At 45.9% G+C, this 13,139-nt stretch overlaps 1 protein-coding gene across 6 annotated transcripts in view; it reads left to right on the top strand.

Annotated features, from left to right (window-relative positions):
- CTNND1 (catenin delta 1) overlaps positions 1-13,139 on the top strand; it is a 213,653-nt gene that overhangs the window by 185,828 nt on the left and 14,686 nt on the right. For all 6 annotated transcript variants that reach the window (XM_030186097.1, XM_030186103.1, XM_030186111.1 and 3 more), the window contains 2 exons: positions 11,847-11,891; positions 12,921-13,003. In XM_030186097.1, coding sequence (XP_030041957.1) covers positions 11,847-11,891; positions 12,921-13,003 — 128 coding nt within the window. The remainder of the gene's footprint in view (positions 1-11,846; positions 11,892-12,920; positions 13,004-13,139) is intronic.

The following is a 13,139-nucleotide window of genomic DNA, read 5'->3' as shown; positions in this document are numbered from 1 at the left end:
TTGTTTTTCCAAAAAACCAAAATATCTTTGTTGGCATTACTCAAACATAAATAAGTCCACTTCATTAACAGGCTTCAAAGTAGAAAATCACACAGGAACAAAGTTTGTCCCCGCCCCCTGTGAGCTCTGTCCCCATCCCCGCAGTTACTGCGGTTCCCCGTCCCTGTATCGTTCTCTAATACAAAGGCATTATAATGTCCTTATTTTTATTTTCCATTCCTTTCCTAATAATACCTAACGTTCTATTTGCTTTCTTAGCCGCCTCCACACACTGAGCAGTATCATCATGTCTGTATAATTTCCCTCTGGTGGCATTACTGCTACCGAGGATAGATTTTTACAAAGAAGTAATCCTGGTGGATCTCTCTGGTTGATAAGGTTGGCATCCAGAGTTGCTACATTTTGAAGATGGAAGGAATCTGTCAGATTTCTAGAAGCTTTAGATACGACAAGGCAACTTCCCTAGCCTACAGTTTAATGGCTGTTTAGAGGACCAATTCTCAGACTTACTGGGTACTATAAAAATGTCTAATGAAGTACATTCTGCTGTAAAGCTTGAATTAATTTGTCATGCCCTCAGAGTTCTTAGTTAGGTTTGGGATTTTTCCCTTCAGCTTGTCAGAATATTAGTACACTGAAGCGTAAATGCTGATATTTTAATCTCAAGGATTGGTTTGATCTAGTTCTTTTCTAAACCACAATTTATTTTAGTAATCTTGAATACCAATGTTCAGACTTAAAAGCTAAATTGTCATTGAATCAAAATCAGTTGAGAGCTGCTTCATCTGCACTAGGGAACTGTCACTTGCTTCTTTATAGGGGGGGAGGCTTGCATCTTTGCTGCTTGTCTCTTTCCTTTTCCTTGTGTGTGTGTGTTTTTTTTCTCATTCTTATTATAAGCGTCTTAGTCTGCTCTATATTGGAGGTTCACCAGCCTTTGACTGGACATTCCTGTTTATCAAGCACCTGTGGATATATTTTTGTTGATGTATTTGCTGATTTGGCAACTGCCTCATGTTTACTCTAAACATTTCAAGATAGTATTTTTTTCCTGTTACACTAGCATGTTTCTTGTTCCTAGTTATCATGGCTCTGACATTTTTTATATAGATACTCCCACTATTATCCAAAAGCAAGTTTCGGTTCAAAGTGGCTTACAATTTATAGTGAGGTTACAGTGTCATTTTTACAGTTTCAACTTAAGGTATGCGTTGCTTGTGTGGTTAGCTGTAGAATTTTTTTTAAAAGATGTGTTTTGAGTTCTTTTCTGAACTGAAGATAGTTATAAATGCTTCTTATGGCTTTTGGTGAGTTCCACCATTTTGATCCCAGGTAGCTGAATCCTGCTGTGTAGATGGTTCTCGGTTATATTTCTGCATTTGGGTAGGTGAAGAAGTAGGTAACTTCTGGTTTCTACACTGCGTTTCTTGGTGATTGTTCTATCATATAGCCGTGCTCCCCATGTTCTACCAGAGATAAGTATCCATACTTTTGTACATCCTTGGTAATTGTCAGTCACTTCTTTTGAACAGGTTTTGATAATCTGTTCATCCTGTCAGATTATTGGCCAGATTAGATTTTCTAGTTACTGGCCTCAGTGCTTCAGGTCAGACCTTTATAATTTGTTGTAAAGCATCTTGCCAAACTCCAGTTCCATAAAGCTATGTAAGCTTGAAGCTGTAATTTTTGGAATTTGATCCTGTATTGAATTCTTTTAATACAGCCTCCATTTGAACTTGTGGGTTCAGCTTTTTTGAACAGTGGCAACACGTTTTATTTACTCATTGTTGCCTAAGCAATTTTTTTTTCTCAGAGGACAAGCAGGCTTGCAATTCTCACAAGTGGGTTGACGCATTCCACATCACCGGGGCCAGCAAAATACCAAAGGAAAAAGAATGAGAGCTTTCTGGAGTGCAAGCAGCGCTACAACGCACATGCGCGAGTTCCTTCCCGCCCGCAGCATGTGCCTTTCAGTTTCGTTTTCTGCACTTGAGAAGCAGCGGTTCTTTTCACTTGCTCCTCGCATGTCCGGGAGAGAGCTATTTTTGTGCCTTTTGGCAGTGTTTGCTACACGCTTTTATTTTTTTCTCCCTATATTTTTTTCAATTTGTCAAAAAAGAAACCAAACCCTTATGGTACCTAGCTTTTTGCCCGTGTTTTAAGTTTCTTTTCTTTTTGGCACGGGCCGGTTTTAGGCCTGCTCAGTCGAGTCTCTTTTTTTTGTGCCTTCTTCCCCTTCTTTTTTTTAGGTACCATCGTGACTCCCAGTGGCTTCAAACGCTGTACCCGGTGTAACCGGACCATCTCAGGAAAAGGCACCCATTCTTGGTGTCTACAGTGCCTCAGGCCAGACCGTAGCCCTGCCAATTGTGTCCCTTGTCTTTGTATGAAGAAAAGGACCCAAATTTCCCGATAGGCTCAATGTGAGAAGGTTCTTCGGCATCGAGGTCTGAGGCGTTGTCGTCAAGTACATCACTGGCATTGGGAGTCATGGTAGGAATGGCTGCTGTGAGACACTGGGAGCAGTGAGACATTGAGTGGGTCTCCACCTTTCTCTAGGCCTCCTGCTATTAAGGCCCCCCAGGACCGGCCATTGTCAGACATTACCCCGAGGCGACCTGAGGATTTGATGTTGTCCTCTTTGCACCGAGCATGAGTGACATGCATCGGGCGAAGGCCAAGAAGCACAGTCACCGATCTCCATCAACACAGTGCCAGGAGCTCCAGGGCACCAAGGGATTCAGCACCTGAAAAGCGTCAACACCGGGAGGACCGCTTCCTCTCCATCCAGGAGGTGCCGAGGTCCTGCTCCTGCACCGGCCCCAACAGTTCTGCAACCTGAGCGCCAACTGGCCCCACAGCCTTTACCAATGGCGGCCTTCTGTGTGCATCTAGGCCTTGCTCCCTGAGCTTCTGGACGGCCTCATGCACCAATGTGCGCCAGCATCGGGGTTGCTTGTGCCTGCCATGCCTTCCGCTGCACGGTGCAGGCGTTGGCGCCGCTTGTGACCCTGGTGTCGACTTCCACCCAGGTCAGTACCCTTTCAATGTCAGTGGAGGAAGCTTCGCTGGAGTCGAGACGGGAGCTGGCTTCTCAACACCGTTCTCGAGGGCATGGGTCCTCGATGTCAAGGAGGGCCCGGTTTCTTACATCCCTGCGGGAAGTGCTGTCTGATACCGAACAGAAGCACTCATGGGAATCAGAAGAGGATCCCAAGTACTTTTCCTCGGATGAGTCCTATGGGGATACCTTCTGAGCCCTCGCCCCCCCCCCCCCCCCTCCCCAACCTGAGAGGAGACTGTCTCCACCTGAGAGCCTCTTATTCACCTTTTTTGTACGGGAAATGGCCGAGGCCATTCCCTTCCCTATAGAAGTGGAGGATGAGCCCAGGACCGATGCTCAAGGTTCTGGACTACACCTCCCCTCCTAAGGGAGGCAGTGATGGCTCATCTTCACGAGGTACTTGGCAGTCCTCGTCAGGAACGGGGCATCCCCTCTGTCCCCAAGAAAATTGATACCCAGTATTGATTTCACAGAGAACCTGGGCTGGTGAGATGCTGCTCTCAAAAAAGCCAGGAGTACTAAGGACTATGCCTCGGCTCCCCCAGGCAGAGAAGCTAGAACCCTGGACTCTTTTTCTCGGCTCCCCCAGGCAGAGAAGCTAGAACCCTGGACTCTTTTGGGAGAAAGATGTATCAGGCCGCTATGCTCATCGCCCCATATTCAGTCTTAGCAACTCTTAATGAGCATCTACTTGCGGAACTCATTGTGGCAGCTGTCAGACTTGGTCGATGCGCTCCCTCTGGAGCAGGCTGAGCCGTTTTGCCAGTTGGCCAAGCAGCAGAAGGCATGTTGCAAATTCTTGGCCAGGGGCACTTACAACACTTTTGACATGGCATCCAGAATCTCTGACAAGGTATAGCAATTCACAGGTTCTCATGGCTGCGTGTTTCTGACCTGGACTATTCTGTCCAGCAGAGAATGGCTGATGCCCCTTGCTAGGGGGAATAATCTTTTCGGAAAGGTGGTCGAGGAGGTCACTGACCAAATCAGGACACATTCTTTATCCCGCCATCCGTCTTCTGCAACTGCCTCCTCATCCAGGAGGTATTTTGGTAGGTCACGGAGTGCCCCCCTATTCCTATTCTAGGCATAGTTATACTCCTGTGGCTCGCCAGCCTGCTCAGGATCAGCCCCAGCGTACTTGTTCTCATCAACAGTGTGCACCCAAGGCCCCTGCTGCTCCCCAGGAAAAGCAAGGGACGAGCTTTTGACTGACTCAGCAGAGCATAGCCACAGTCAGTGTCCATCTTGGACAACTTGCCGACTGGGGGGAGGTTAATGTTTTTTCACCAAAGGTGGCCTCTCATAATCTCTGACTGGTGGGTTCTTCAAATAATGTGGTTCGGATACACCCTCAATTTGGTTTCCAAACCTCCAAATTGTCCACCGAGAGCCCTTTCCTTCATCTCTCAGCACAGGCAGGTACTTGCAGAGGAACTCTGCCCTTCTGAAGGCTCATGAGGTTGAACCCGTTCCACCAGGGAAAGAAAGGCATGGATTCTATTCCAGGTACTTTCTTGTGCAGAAAAAGACAGGGGGGATTTGTACCATCTTAGACCTAAGGGCCCTGAAGAAATTCCTAGTCCGAGAAAAGTTCAGAATGGTTTCCCTGGGCACCCTTCTTCCCATGATTCAGGAAAACGATTGGCTGTGCTCTATGGACTTGAAGGATGCATACACACACCCTGATACTTCCAGCCCATAGGAAGTATCTTCGATTTCGGATGGGAACACATCACTTTCAGTACTGTGTGTTGCCTTTTGGCCTCATGTCATCTCCCAGGGTCTTTTCAAAGTGACTAGCGGTAGTTGCAGTGTTGCTATGCAGACTGGGAATCCATGCCTTATCTCAGTGATTGGCTGGTGAAGAGCACCTCGGAGGACTGTGCTCGGGAGTCCGTGCAGATGACTGTTCGGGTGCTAGAACTGCTAGGGTTCGTTATAACTTACCCCAAGTCCCATCTCCATCCGGTTCAACAGTTGGATTAAATAGGAGCCCTGCTCAATACCAAGACTGTCTGGGCCTATCTTCCAGAGGCATATACGGACAACTTTCTTTCCCTTGCGTCCAAGGTTCGGACATCGCAGCAGATGTTGAGATTGGGCCACATGGCTTCCACAGTGTATGTTACATCCATGGCATGTCTACACTTGAAATCTGCTCATTGGGCCCTGTCTTCTCAGTGGTATCAAGCCACGGGAAGTCTAGAGATGTTATCCAAGTGTCTCCGGAGCTTGTGCGCTCTCTTCAGTGGTGGACAGTTCGGTCCAACTTGACCTTGGGACTTCCATTCCAAATTTCTTGGCCACAAAAAGTGCCAACAACGGATGCATCTTTCCTGGGTTGGGGAGCTTATGTAGATGGGTTTCACACCCAAGGAGCTTGGTCCCTCCAGGAAACAAACCTTCAGATCAGTCTCCTGGAACTCCAGATCTGGAACGCTCTAAAGGCTTTCAGAAATCAGCTGTCCCATCAAATTATTCTAATTCAAACAGGCAATCAGGTTGCAATGTATTACACCAACAAGCTGGGGGGGGGGCACCGGATCTCACCCTCTGTCAGGAAGCCGTTCAGCATGTTTCTCCAAGTCACTTATCTGGCGGGCATAAACGGCGACCTGGCCGACAGGCTGAGCAGGATAATGCAACCTCATGAGTGGTCTTTAAATATGGGTGTAGCCCACAAGATCTTTGAGCATGGAGTACCCCCTCAGTGGATCTTTTTGCCACTCAGATCAACCACAAGGTCCCTCAGTTCTGTTCCAGACTTCAGGCCCATGACAGACTAGTGTCAGATGCCTTCCTTCTTCATTGGGGGACAGGCCTTCTGTATGCGTATCCGCCGATACCTCTAGTGAGAGAGACTTTGAAACTCAAGCAAGACCGTGGAATCATGATTCTGATCACGCCCTACTGACCGTGACAGATTTGGTTCCCTCTTCTTCTGGAATTGTCCTCCGAAGAGCCGTGGAGATTGGAGTGTTTCCCCAACCCTCATCACTCAGAACGAGGGGTCGCTTCTACATCCCAACCTCCAGTCTCTGGCTGTCACAGCCTGGATGTTCAGAGCCTAGAATTTACTTCTTTGGCTCTTTCGGAGGGTGTCTCCCAGGTCTTGCTGGCTTCCAGGAAAGATTCCACTAAGAGGTGTTATTCTTTTAAATGGAGGAGGTTTGCCATCTGGTGTGAGAGCAAGGCCATAGATCCCCTTTCTGCTTGAATACCTTCTACACTTATTGTAATTAGTGCTCATCATCAACGTGTAGAAGGTAAGCCTATCTCTGGACAGCCTCTAGTTGTTCACGTCATGAGAGGTTTGCTTTTTTCAAAGCCCCCTGTCAAACCTCCACCAGTGTCATGGGATCTCAACGTCGTTCTCACCCAGCTGATGAAAGTTCCTTTTGAGCCACTGAATTCCTGCCATCTGAAGTACTTGACCTGGAAGGTCATTTTCTTGGGGGTTGTTACTTCAGCTCGTAGGGTCAGTGAGTTCATGCCTTAGTAGTGGATGCACCATATACTAAGTTTCATTACAACAGAGTAGTCCTCTGCACGCACCTTAAGTTCCTGCCGAAGGTGGTGTTGGAGTTCCATCTGAACCAGTCGATTTGTCTTGCCAACATTCTTTCCCCGACCTCAGGCCCACCCTGGCAAAAACAGCTTGCACACCTTGGACTTCAGAGCGTTGGCCTTTAACATGGAGCGGACGAAGCCCTACAGACAGTCCGCCCAGTTGTTTTTCATTTGATCCCAACGGGATGGAGGTCGTCATCGGGAAATGCACCATATCCAGTTGGCTAGCAGATTGCATCTCCTTCGCTTATACTGAGGCTGGGCTGACTTTGGAGGGTCATGTCATAGCTCATAATGTTGAGCCGTGGCTCTGTCAGTGGCCCACTTGAAGTCAGCCTCCATTGAAGAGATTTGCAAGGCTGCGACTTGGTCTTCAGTCCACACATTCACATCTGCCTTGAGTAGGATACCTGACACAACAGTCTGGGGTTTAGAATCCAACTCCACCCTCCTAGGCCCATTTTGTTCTGTTCCAAGCTGCACCCTCATCTAGTTGTATATAGTTTCAGGTTAATCTGTGTTCAGTCCTCACCGTTGCGAGGCCCAGTTGACCAGTGTTTGTTGTTTTGGGTGAGCCTAGATGCTAGAGATTTTCCACGTGTGAGAATTGTAAGCCTGCTTGTCCTTGGAGAAAGCGAAGATACTTGTAGCAGATATTCTGCGAGGACAGTAGGCTTCGTATTCTCACAATCCCGCCCACCAACCCTTGGAGTTGTCTTTTCTTCATCTTTTATTTCGTAGTTTGCATTTGTGTTAAACTGAAAGGCGTGGCCACACTGTGGGCTGGAAGGCACTCACACAAGCGCATTGGAACTCTGTTCGTGCTCTCTTTGGCATTTTGCCAGCCCAGGTGACGCGGGATGTCTACCCACTTGTGAAAATATGAAACCACCTGTCCTCGGAGAATACCTGCTACAGGTAAGTGTCTTCACTTTTTTCTGACAGACTGTAGAACAGTTTCAGGTTTTGTTCATAAGGCTAAGTCTCATCAGAAATTGTTCCCATTTTCCCAGGCACAAACTGTATGCTCAAAACTAATATTTGGAAAGAAAGGTCTTCAGAGACTCTGAACAATTATTTTTGTAGTGTTTTGGTAGGAAAGATCTACCAACTTCCATCTAAGGTAAATGAGATCTATTGGTGAGTTTTATACAAAAAAGTCCAAGTAATTCTTAATTTGTTTTCCTCCTTCACCTACCCTGAGGTCTGTCTTCTGGTCTGTGCACATTAGCCTTTTGCCCCTTATTGCGTATATTTTCTTTGGATTTCTGCACCTCAAGTGCCTCGCTTCTTCCCATTACATCTTGGTTGTCAAACATTAGGCCATGAGGCTCATTTTCAAAGCACTTAGCCTCCCAAAGTTCCATAGAAACCTATGGAACTTAGCCTCCCAAAGTGCTTTGAAAATATGCCTCCATTCTAACTTTTTTTAATCGCTTCGCCTTTCTGTTCCACTTAAGGTGCCCATTCTATTGCAAATCTTAGCGTCATCCATGATGAGGCAAATGTTTTCCTTCTTATCCTTCAACAATATCACTTGCAAAGGTATTGAATAGAATTAGCCCCAGGACTGTCCCTTGAGGTATGCCATGGTACACCTCTTTTTCTTACCTCCTGAGTGAATTTCATTTGTCACTAGCTCTGTCTGTGATCAACCTGTTGTACCACCTTGGGTCCTAATGTTACTCTTGGTGGAATTCTGCACAACTGCACATTGCAGAATTTGTGCAAAGCTTCCCTGAGGTGCAGAATTTGCCTCAAGGAAGGACAACTTGGTTCTACTGCAGCAGCTGCAAAAGCCTTTCAGCACCATGCAGTTCTTCTAGCTTGCAGTCAGCATGGTGCAGGAAGTCCTGCACTGCTGTGTAAGACTTGAGAACCGTACAGGATTTTGAGGTTCACTATTGCATGCTGGAACTTGTTGCCGCTCTGTCCTCTCCTGGTTCTCCTCTTATCTCTCCCACCGTACCTTCAGAGTACATTCTCATGGATCTTCCTCCACCCCCATCCGGCTCTCTGTTGGAGTTCCCCAGGGATCTGTCCTTGGACCCCTTCTTTTTTCATCTACACCTCTTCCCTGGGCTCGCTGATCTTCTCATGGTTTCCAATATCATCTCTATGCTGACGACACCCAGCTTTATCTCTCCACACCAGACATCACTGCGGAAACCCAGGCCAAAGTATCGGCCTGCTTATCCGACATTGCTGCCTGGATGTCCAACCACCACCTGAAACTGAACATGGCCAAGACAGAGCTTATTGTCTTTCCACCCAAACCCACTTCTGCTCTCCCTCCACTCTCTATCTCAGTCGATGGCACCCGCAACCTCGGAGTCATCTTCGACTCCTCCCTCTCCTTCTCTGCGCATATCCAGCAGATAGCCAAGACCTGTCGCTTCTTTCTCTATAACATCAGCAAAATTTGCACTTTCCTCTCTGAGCACACCACCCGAACTCTCGTCCACTCTCTCATTACCTCTTGCCTTGACTAGTGCAACCTACTCCTCGCTGGCCTCCCACTTAGCCATCTATCCCCCCTTCAATCCGTTCAGAACTCTGCTGCACATCTTATCTTCCGCCTAGACCGATATGCTCATATCACCCCTCTCCTCAAGTCACTTCACTGGCTTCCGATCAGATACCGCATACAGTTCAAGCTTCTCCTACTAACCTACAAATGCAGTCAATCTGCAGCCCCTCATTACCTCTCTACCCTTATCTCCCCTTACGCTCCTATCCGAAACCTAAGCTCACAGGACAAATCCCTCCTCTCTGTACCCTTCTCCACCACTGCCAATTCCAGGTTCCGCCCTTTCTGCCTCGCCTCTCCCTATGCTTGGAATAAACTTCCTGAGCCCATACGCCAAGCCCCCTCCCTGCCCATCTTCAAATCCTTGCTCAAAGCCCACCTCTTCAATGTCGCCTTTGGCACCTAACCATTATACCTCTATTCAGGAAATCTAGACTGCCCCAATTTGTTTGACTGCACATTTTGTCCATTAGATTGTAAGCTCCTTTGAGCAGGGACTGTCCTTCTTTGTTAAACTGTACAGCGCTGCGTAACCCTAGTAGCGCTTTAGAAGTGTTAAGTAGTAGTAGCTGCATTTGAACCAGGGAGAGCCCATCCAACAATGATAGTGCTGGTTTTGAGAAATGGAGTTTGGGGACAGTAGAAAGGAAGGTAGGTATTGGGAGAGCAAGGAGCTAAGGAAAAATGGGAGAGGGAACACTGGATAAGTACAGCATGTATGGAAAGGGAGACGTTGTGGGGCAGGGGGGAGAACTGGGGACAACAGAGGGTAGTGGGTGTGTTGAAGGGGAGGGGGATAGCAGATGAGACTGTGTATGGGAAGAGAAGAGCTAGAGATAACGGGGTAGGGTAAGGTGACTGTGTTTGCGTGGGGGAGCTAGAGACAAGGTAAGGGGACATGTGGAAGGAAAGATTAGCTAGGAGAGACAAAGGTAGAGGATGTGTGAAAGAAAAGAGGAAACTGGATAAGGGAGCATATTGTGTGATGTGGGGTGCAGAAGAACTGAGGGAGGTAACACAATGTGACTATAGAAAGAGGGGATGAGCTGAGAATGTTAAAGGGGGATGATCTGAAGGGGGGACTGTGTGTGTGGAGAGATGTGATCAAAGCATTATGCTTTGGGTTTCTGGATTTCTTATTTTTTGATTTGGCAATCTGCAGAGCCCAAAAGGGTTTGCAGACGGCACTGACTTTTTTTTATTCAATTGCTGACATTTGTAGCAACAAATATGAGCACAGCTGTGTTGCTGCAAGAAGTCAGCAGTACCTGCAGCTCAGAGCTCCCATTGGACTTGGTAGATTGCTGAAATAAAAATTGCTGAATGCCAGAAGCTCTAACCATGGTGCACCATTACTATACTGATGGGGAAAATTTGCAAAAACTTTGCATATTTGAGTAAGAACTTTTCAATTTAGAATTAAAAAAAACATTTATCTTGGAATGTATTTCAGCCGGTCCCATGGCTTTGACCACTGAAATACTTTTTTCTGTGAATGGTGTGGTTTCTGCTCCATTCCCATGGTCACTTTTGTCGGCCATTTCTGATCCTCTTGAGGGATTTTCTTTTGTGAACATGGCACAGAAATATTCAGCATTTCATCTTTCTGTCTTATAGCTTCATTTTTGGCCTTTCTCTTCTCCCCAGTGTATGTGAAAAAAGCTATTTTGCCTTATATTTTTCTGCATGTGCTTTTGCCATCCTGACTTTTTTTTCCCTCTTTCAGCTTTATCAGGTACCATATATACTTGACTATAAGTTGAGATTTTTGGGTCAAAAAAAAAAAGCCCACAAATTGGGTTCTTGGCTTTCTCTCCCCCCCCCCCCCCTCCCAGTGTGGTGACTGGCATGTCTCCTTACTGCTAAGGCTGAATGCAGATGCTTATGTGGAAGTAACTGCAAGCAGGGCCGGTCCGGGGACCTTAAGCATCTGCACATCCTCGAGGCCACAGATGCTCAGTGTCCTGGATCGGCCCTGATTGGTTACTTCCATGTCAGCGTCTGCATCCAGGCATAGCTGTAAGGAGAAATTCCGGTCACCATTTGGGAGAGGGAGAGATGCTGGTCACTGAGAGGGAAGGAGGGACAGGGAAGAAGGCGAGGAGGAGTACTTGTATGTAAGCCCTTGGCTTATATTAGAGTTAACATTTTTCTCCCTTTTTCTCCCTTTTTTTAGGGGCAAAATGTTCTCTGCTTATGTTTGGATGGGCTTAGAGTATATATGGGATTCTTCTGTGTTTTCCTTATCATCACTCCTTCCAGCAGGTGGAGACTGAGAACTTCTGACTCTAGAGAGCCAATAAGAGCCCTGGCCATGTGACCCTAGATTCAGTATTCTCAGTCTCCAGCAGGTGGAAGGAGGTGAGCCTTTAGTCTCTCTCTTTCTGTTTTGTTCTTCAGCTCTGAGATTTAAAAAAAAAAAAAAAAAAAAAAAAAAATATATATATATATATATATATATATATATATATATATAAGCCCTTGTCTTCTGTGCACCAAGGAATGGTATTTGGAGGCTGTGATTGCTAGAGAAATTTTTGAGTGCCACCTTTTATGCCTGTTAGAAGCCCTGTAAAGAACTGCAGTTTTTATATAAAATTATTGTTGTGCAACATATTAATCCTGGGATTTTATGGTTCATTTCATTTGTTAAAAAGATTTTTCTGTGATTCATTTCAGATAAATTGGATCGAGATATGATTCCAATGAGCAATATGGGACCAGGTATATAATTGTGTGTTTTATTATTTCAAACAAGAATGTTGAAAGGAAAATATATATAAGGAATTTAAATGATCTGTTCTGGTGCAAAATAACTCCATAAAATCTTAAAGGAAAAGGGCCAAACTTGGTGGGGGTGGTGGGGAGAAAATTGGGGAAAATACACAAAATTGGTGAAAATGGTCCATATAAAACTGGAAATTCCAGAGAAAGTGTTCCAAAAAGGTTGGCCTTGTGCTTTTCTGTGGGAGTGGGATTTGAGCAGTTGCAACATAGAAACATTGATGCATAGCAATTAGGGAATTGTTCCTTTCAAAACAGCTCCACCTTTGTCATAGATACGTACCCAGGACTTGGAAATCATTCCCCAACCCTTTCTGCCACATCCCTATTGCAGTTGGGCTGGCTCTTAGTGATTCAGATGTGTCCTTTTGTGTGTAAATTCTCATGTGAAACCTAGTGACTGAACTGTATGGTTTTCTTCATTGTTGCATGTATAGTGCCTTCCAGAGGTGATGAAGCATGGCCAAACCCTGTGGTTAAACTATAAAATCTGTCCTTTTTAAATTAGTGACATCTAATAACTATACTTTTTTTCATTTGGTCATTCTTCCTAAAACAGTGGAATGTTTGGATACTGCTCCATTCAAACTCCCTCTCCCCTCCAGTTAAGAGGCAGGCTGGAATGAATTTCATGAGCCTGTTTTTCCGCCCAGCATACGTTCTTTTTTGGAGTGACATTTGCACTGATTTCTGTAGCCAGCTGGTAGAGTTCAACACATCTGGACTGATGAGGGATGGTAGTGGTTTGGGTGGAGTGGATGTGGAGGGTGATATTAATTTCTGGGAATAAAGGCTTTTTATCCTTTTGATCTTGTCCCCATCTGCTGCCTTGGCATCATCCTTAAGATTCCACTGTTAACCTGTGCAGTGTTTGCCTACTTTAGGTGGATAAGGAATCTGAACTCATAACCATTATTATTGTGTGTGTGCTCTGTGTTCCCTCTCTCCCCTTACCCCCGTGTGACCTAGATCATTATTCTATGGTGAATGAGCGAGACGCCAACAGAAGCCTGAACAGATCTGGGGACCTTTCTGAACTGGAACCATTAAAGGTAAAACAGGCTTCACTTCCATCTCTTTACTCTTCTTTCTAAGCAGGCGCTACTAAGTCAGTGTACATTGTTTGCTAATATGAACATGTTATACATGACAAAAACTGAGAAACAATCTGTGGTATTCTCACAGAGA

Source organism: Microcaecilia unicolor, chromosome 1, assembly GCF_901765095.1.
Source record: "Microcaecilia unicolor chromosome 1, aMicUni1.1, whole genome shotgun sequence".
In the NCBI taxonomy this organism is placed as follows: Eukaryota; Metazoa; Chordata; class Amphibia; order Gymnophiona; family Siphonopidae; genus Microcaecilia; species Microcaecilia unicolor.
The sequence above is the reverse complement of the archived record's forward strand: the minus strand, read 5'-3'. Positions and strand labels throughout refer to the sequence as shown.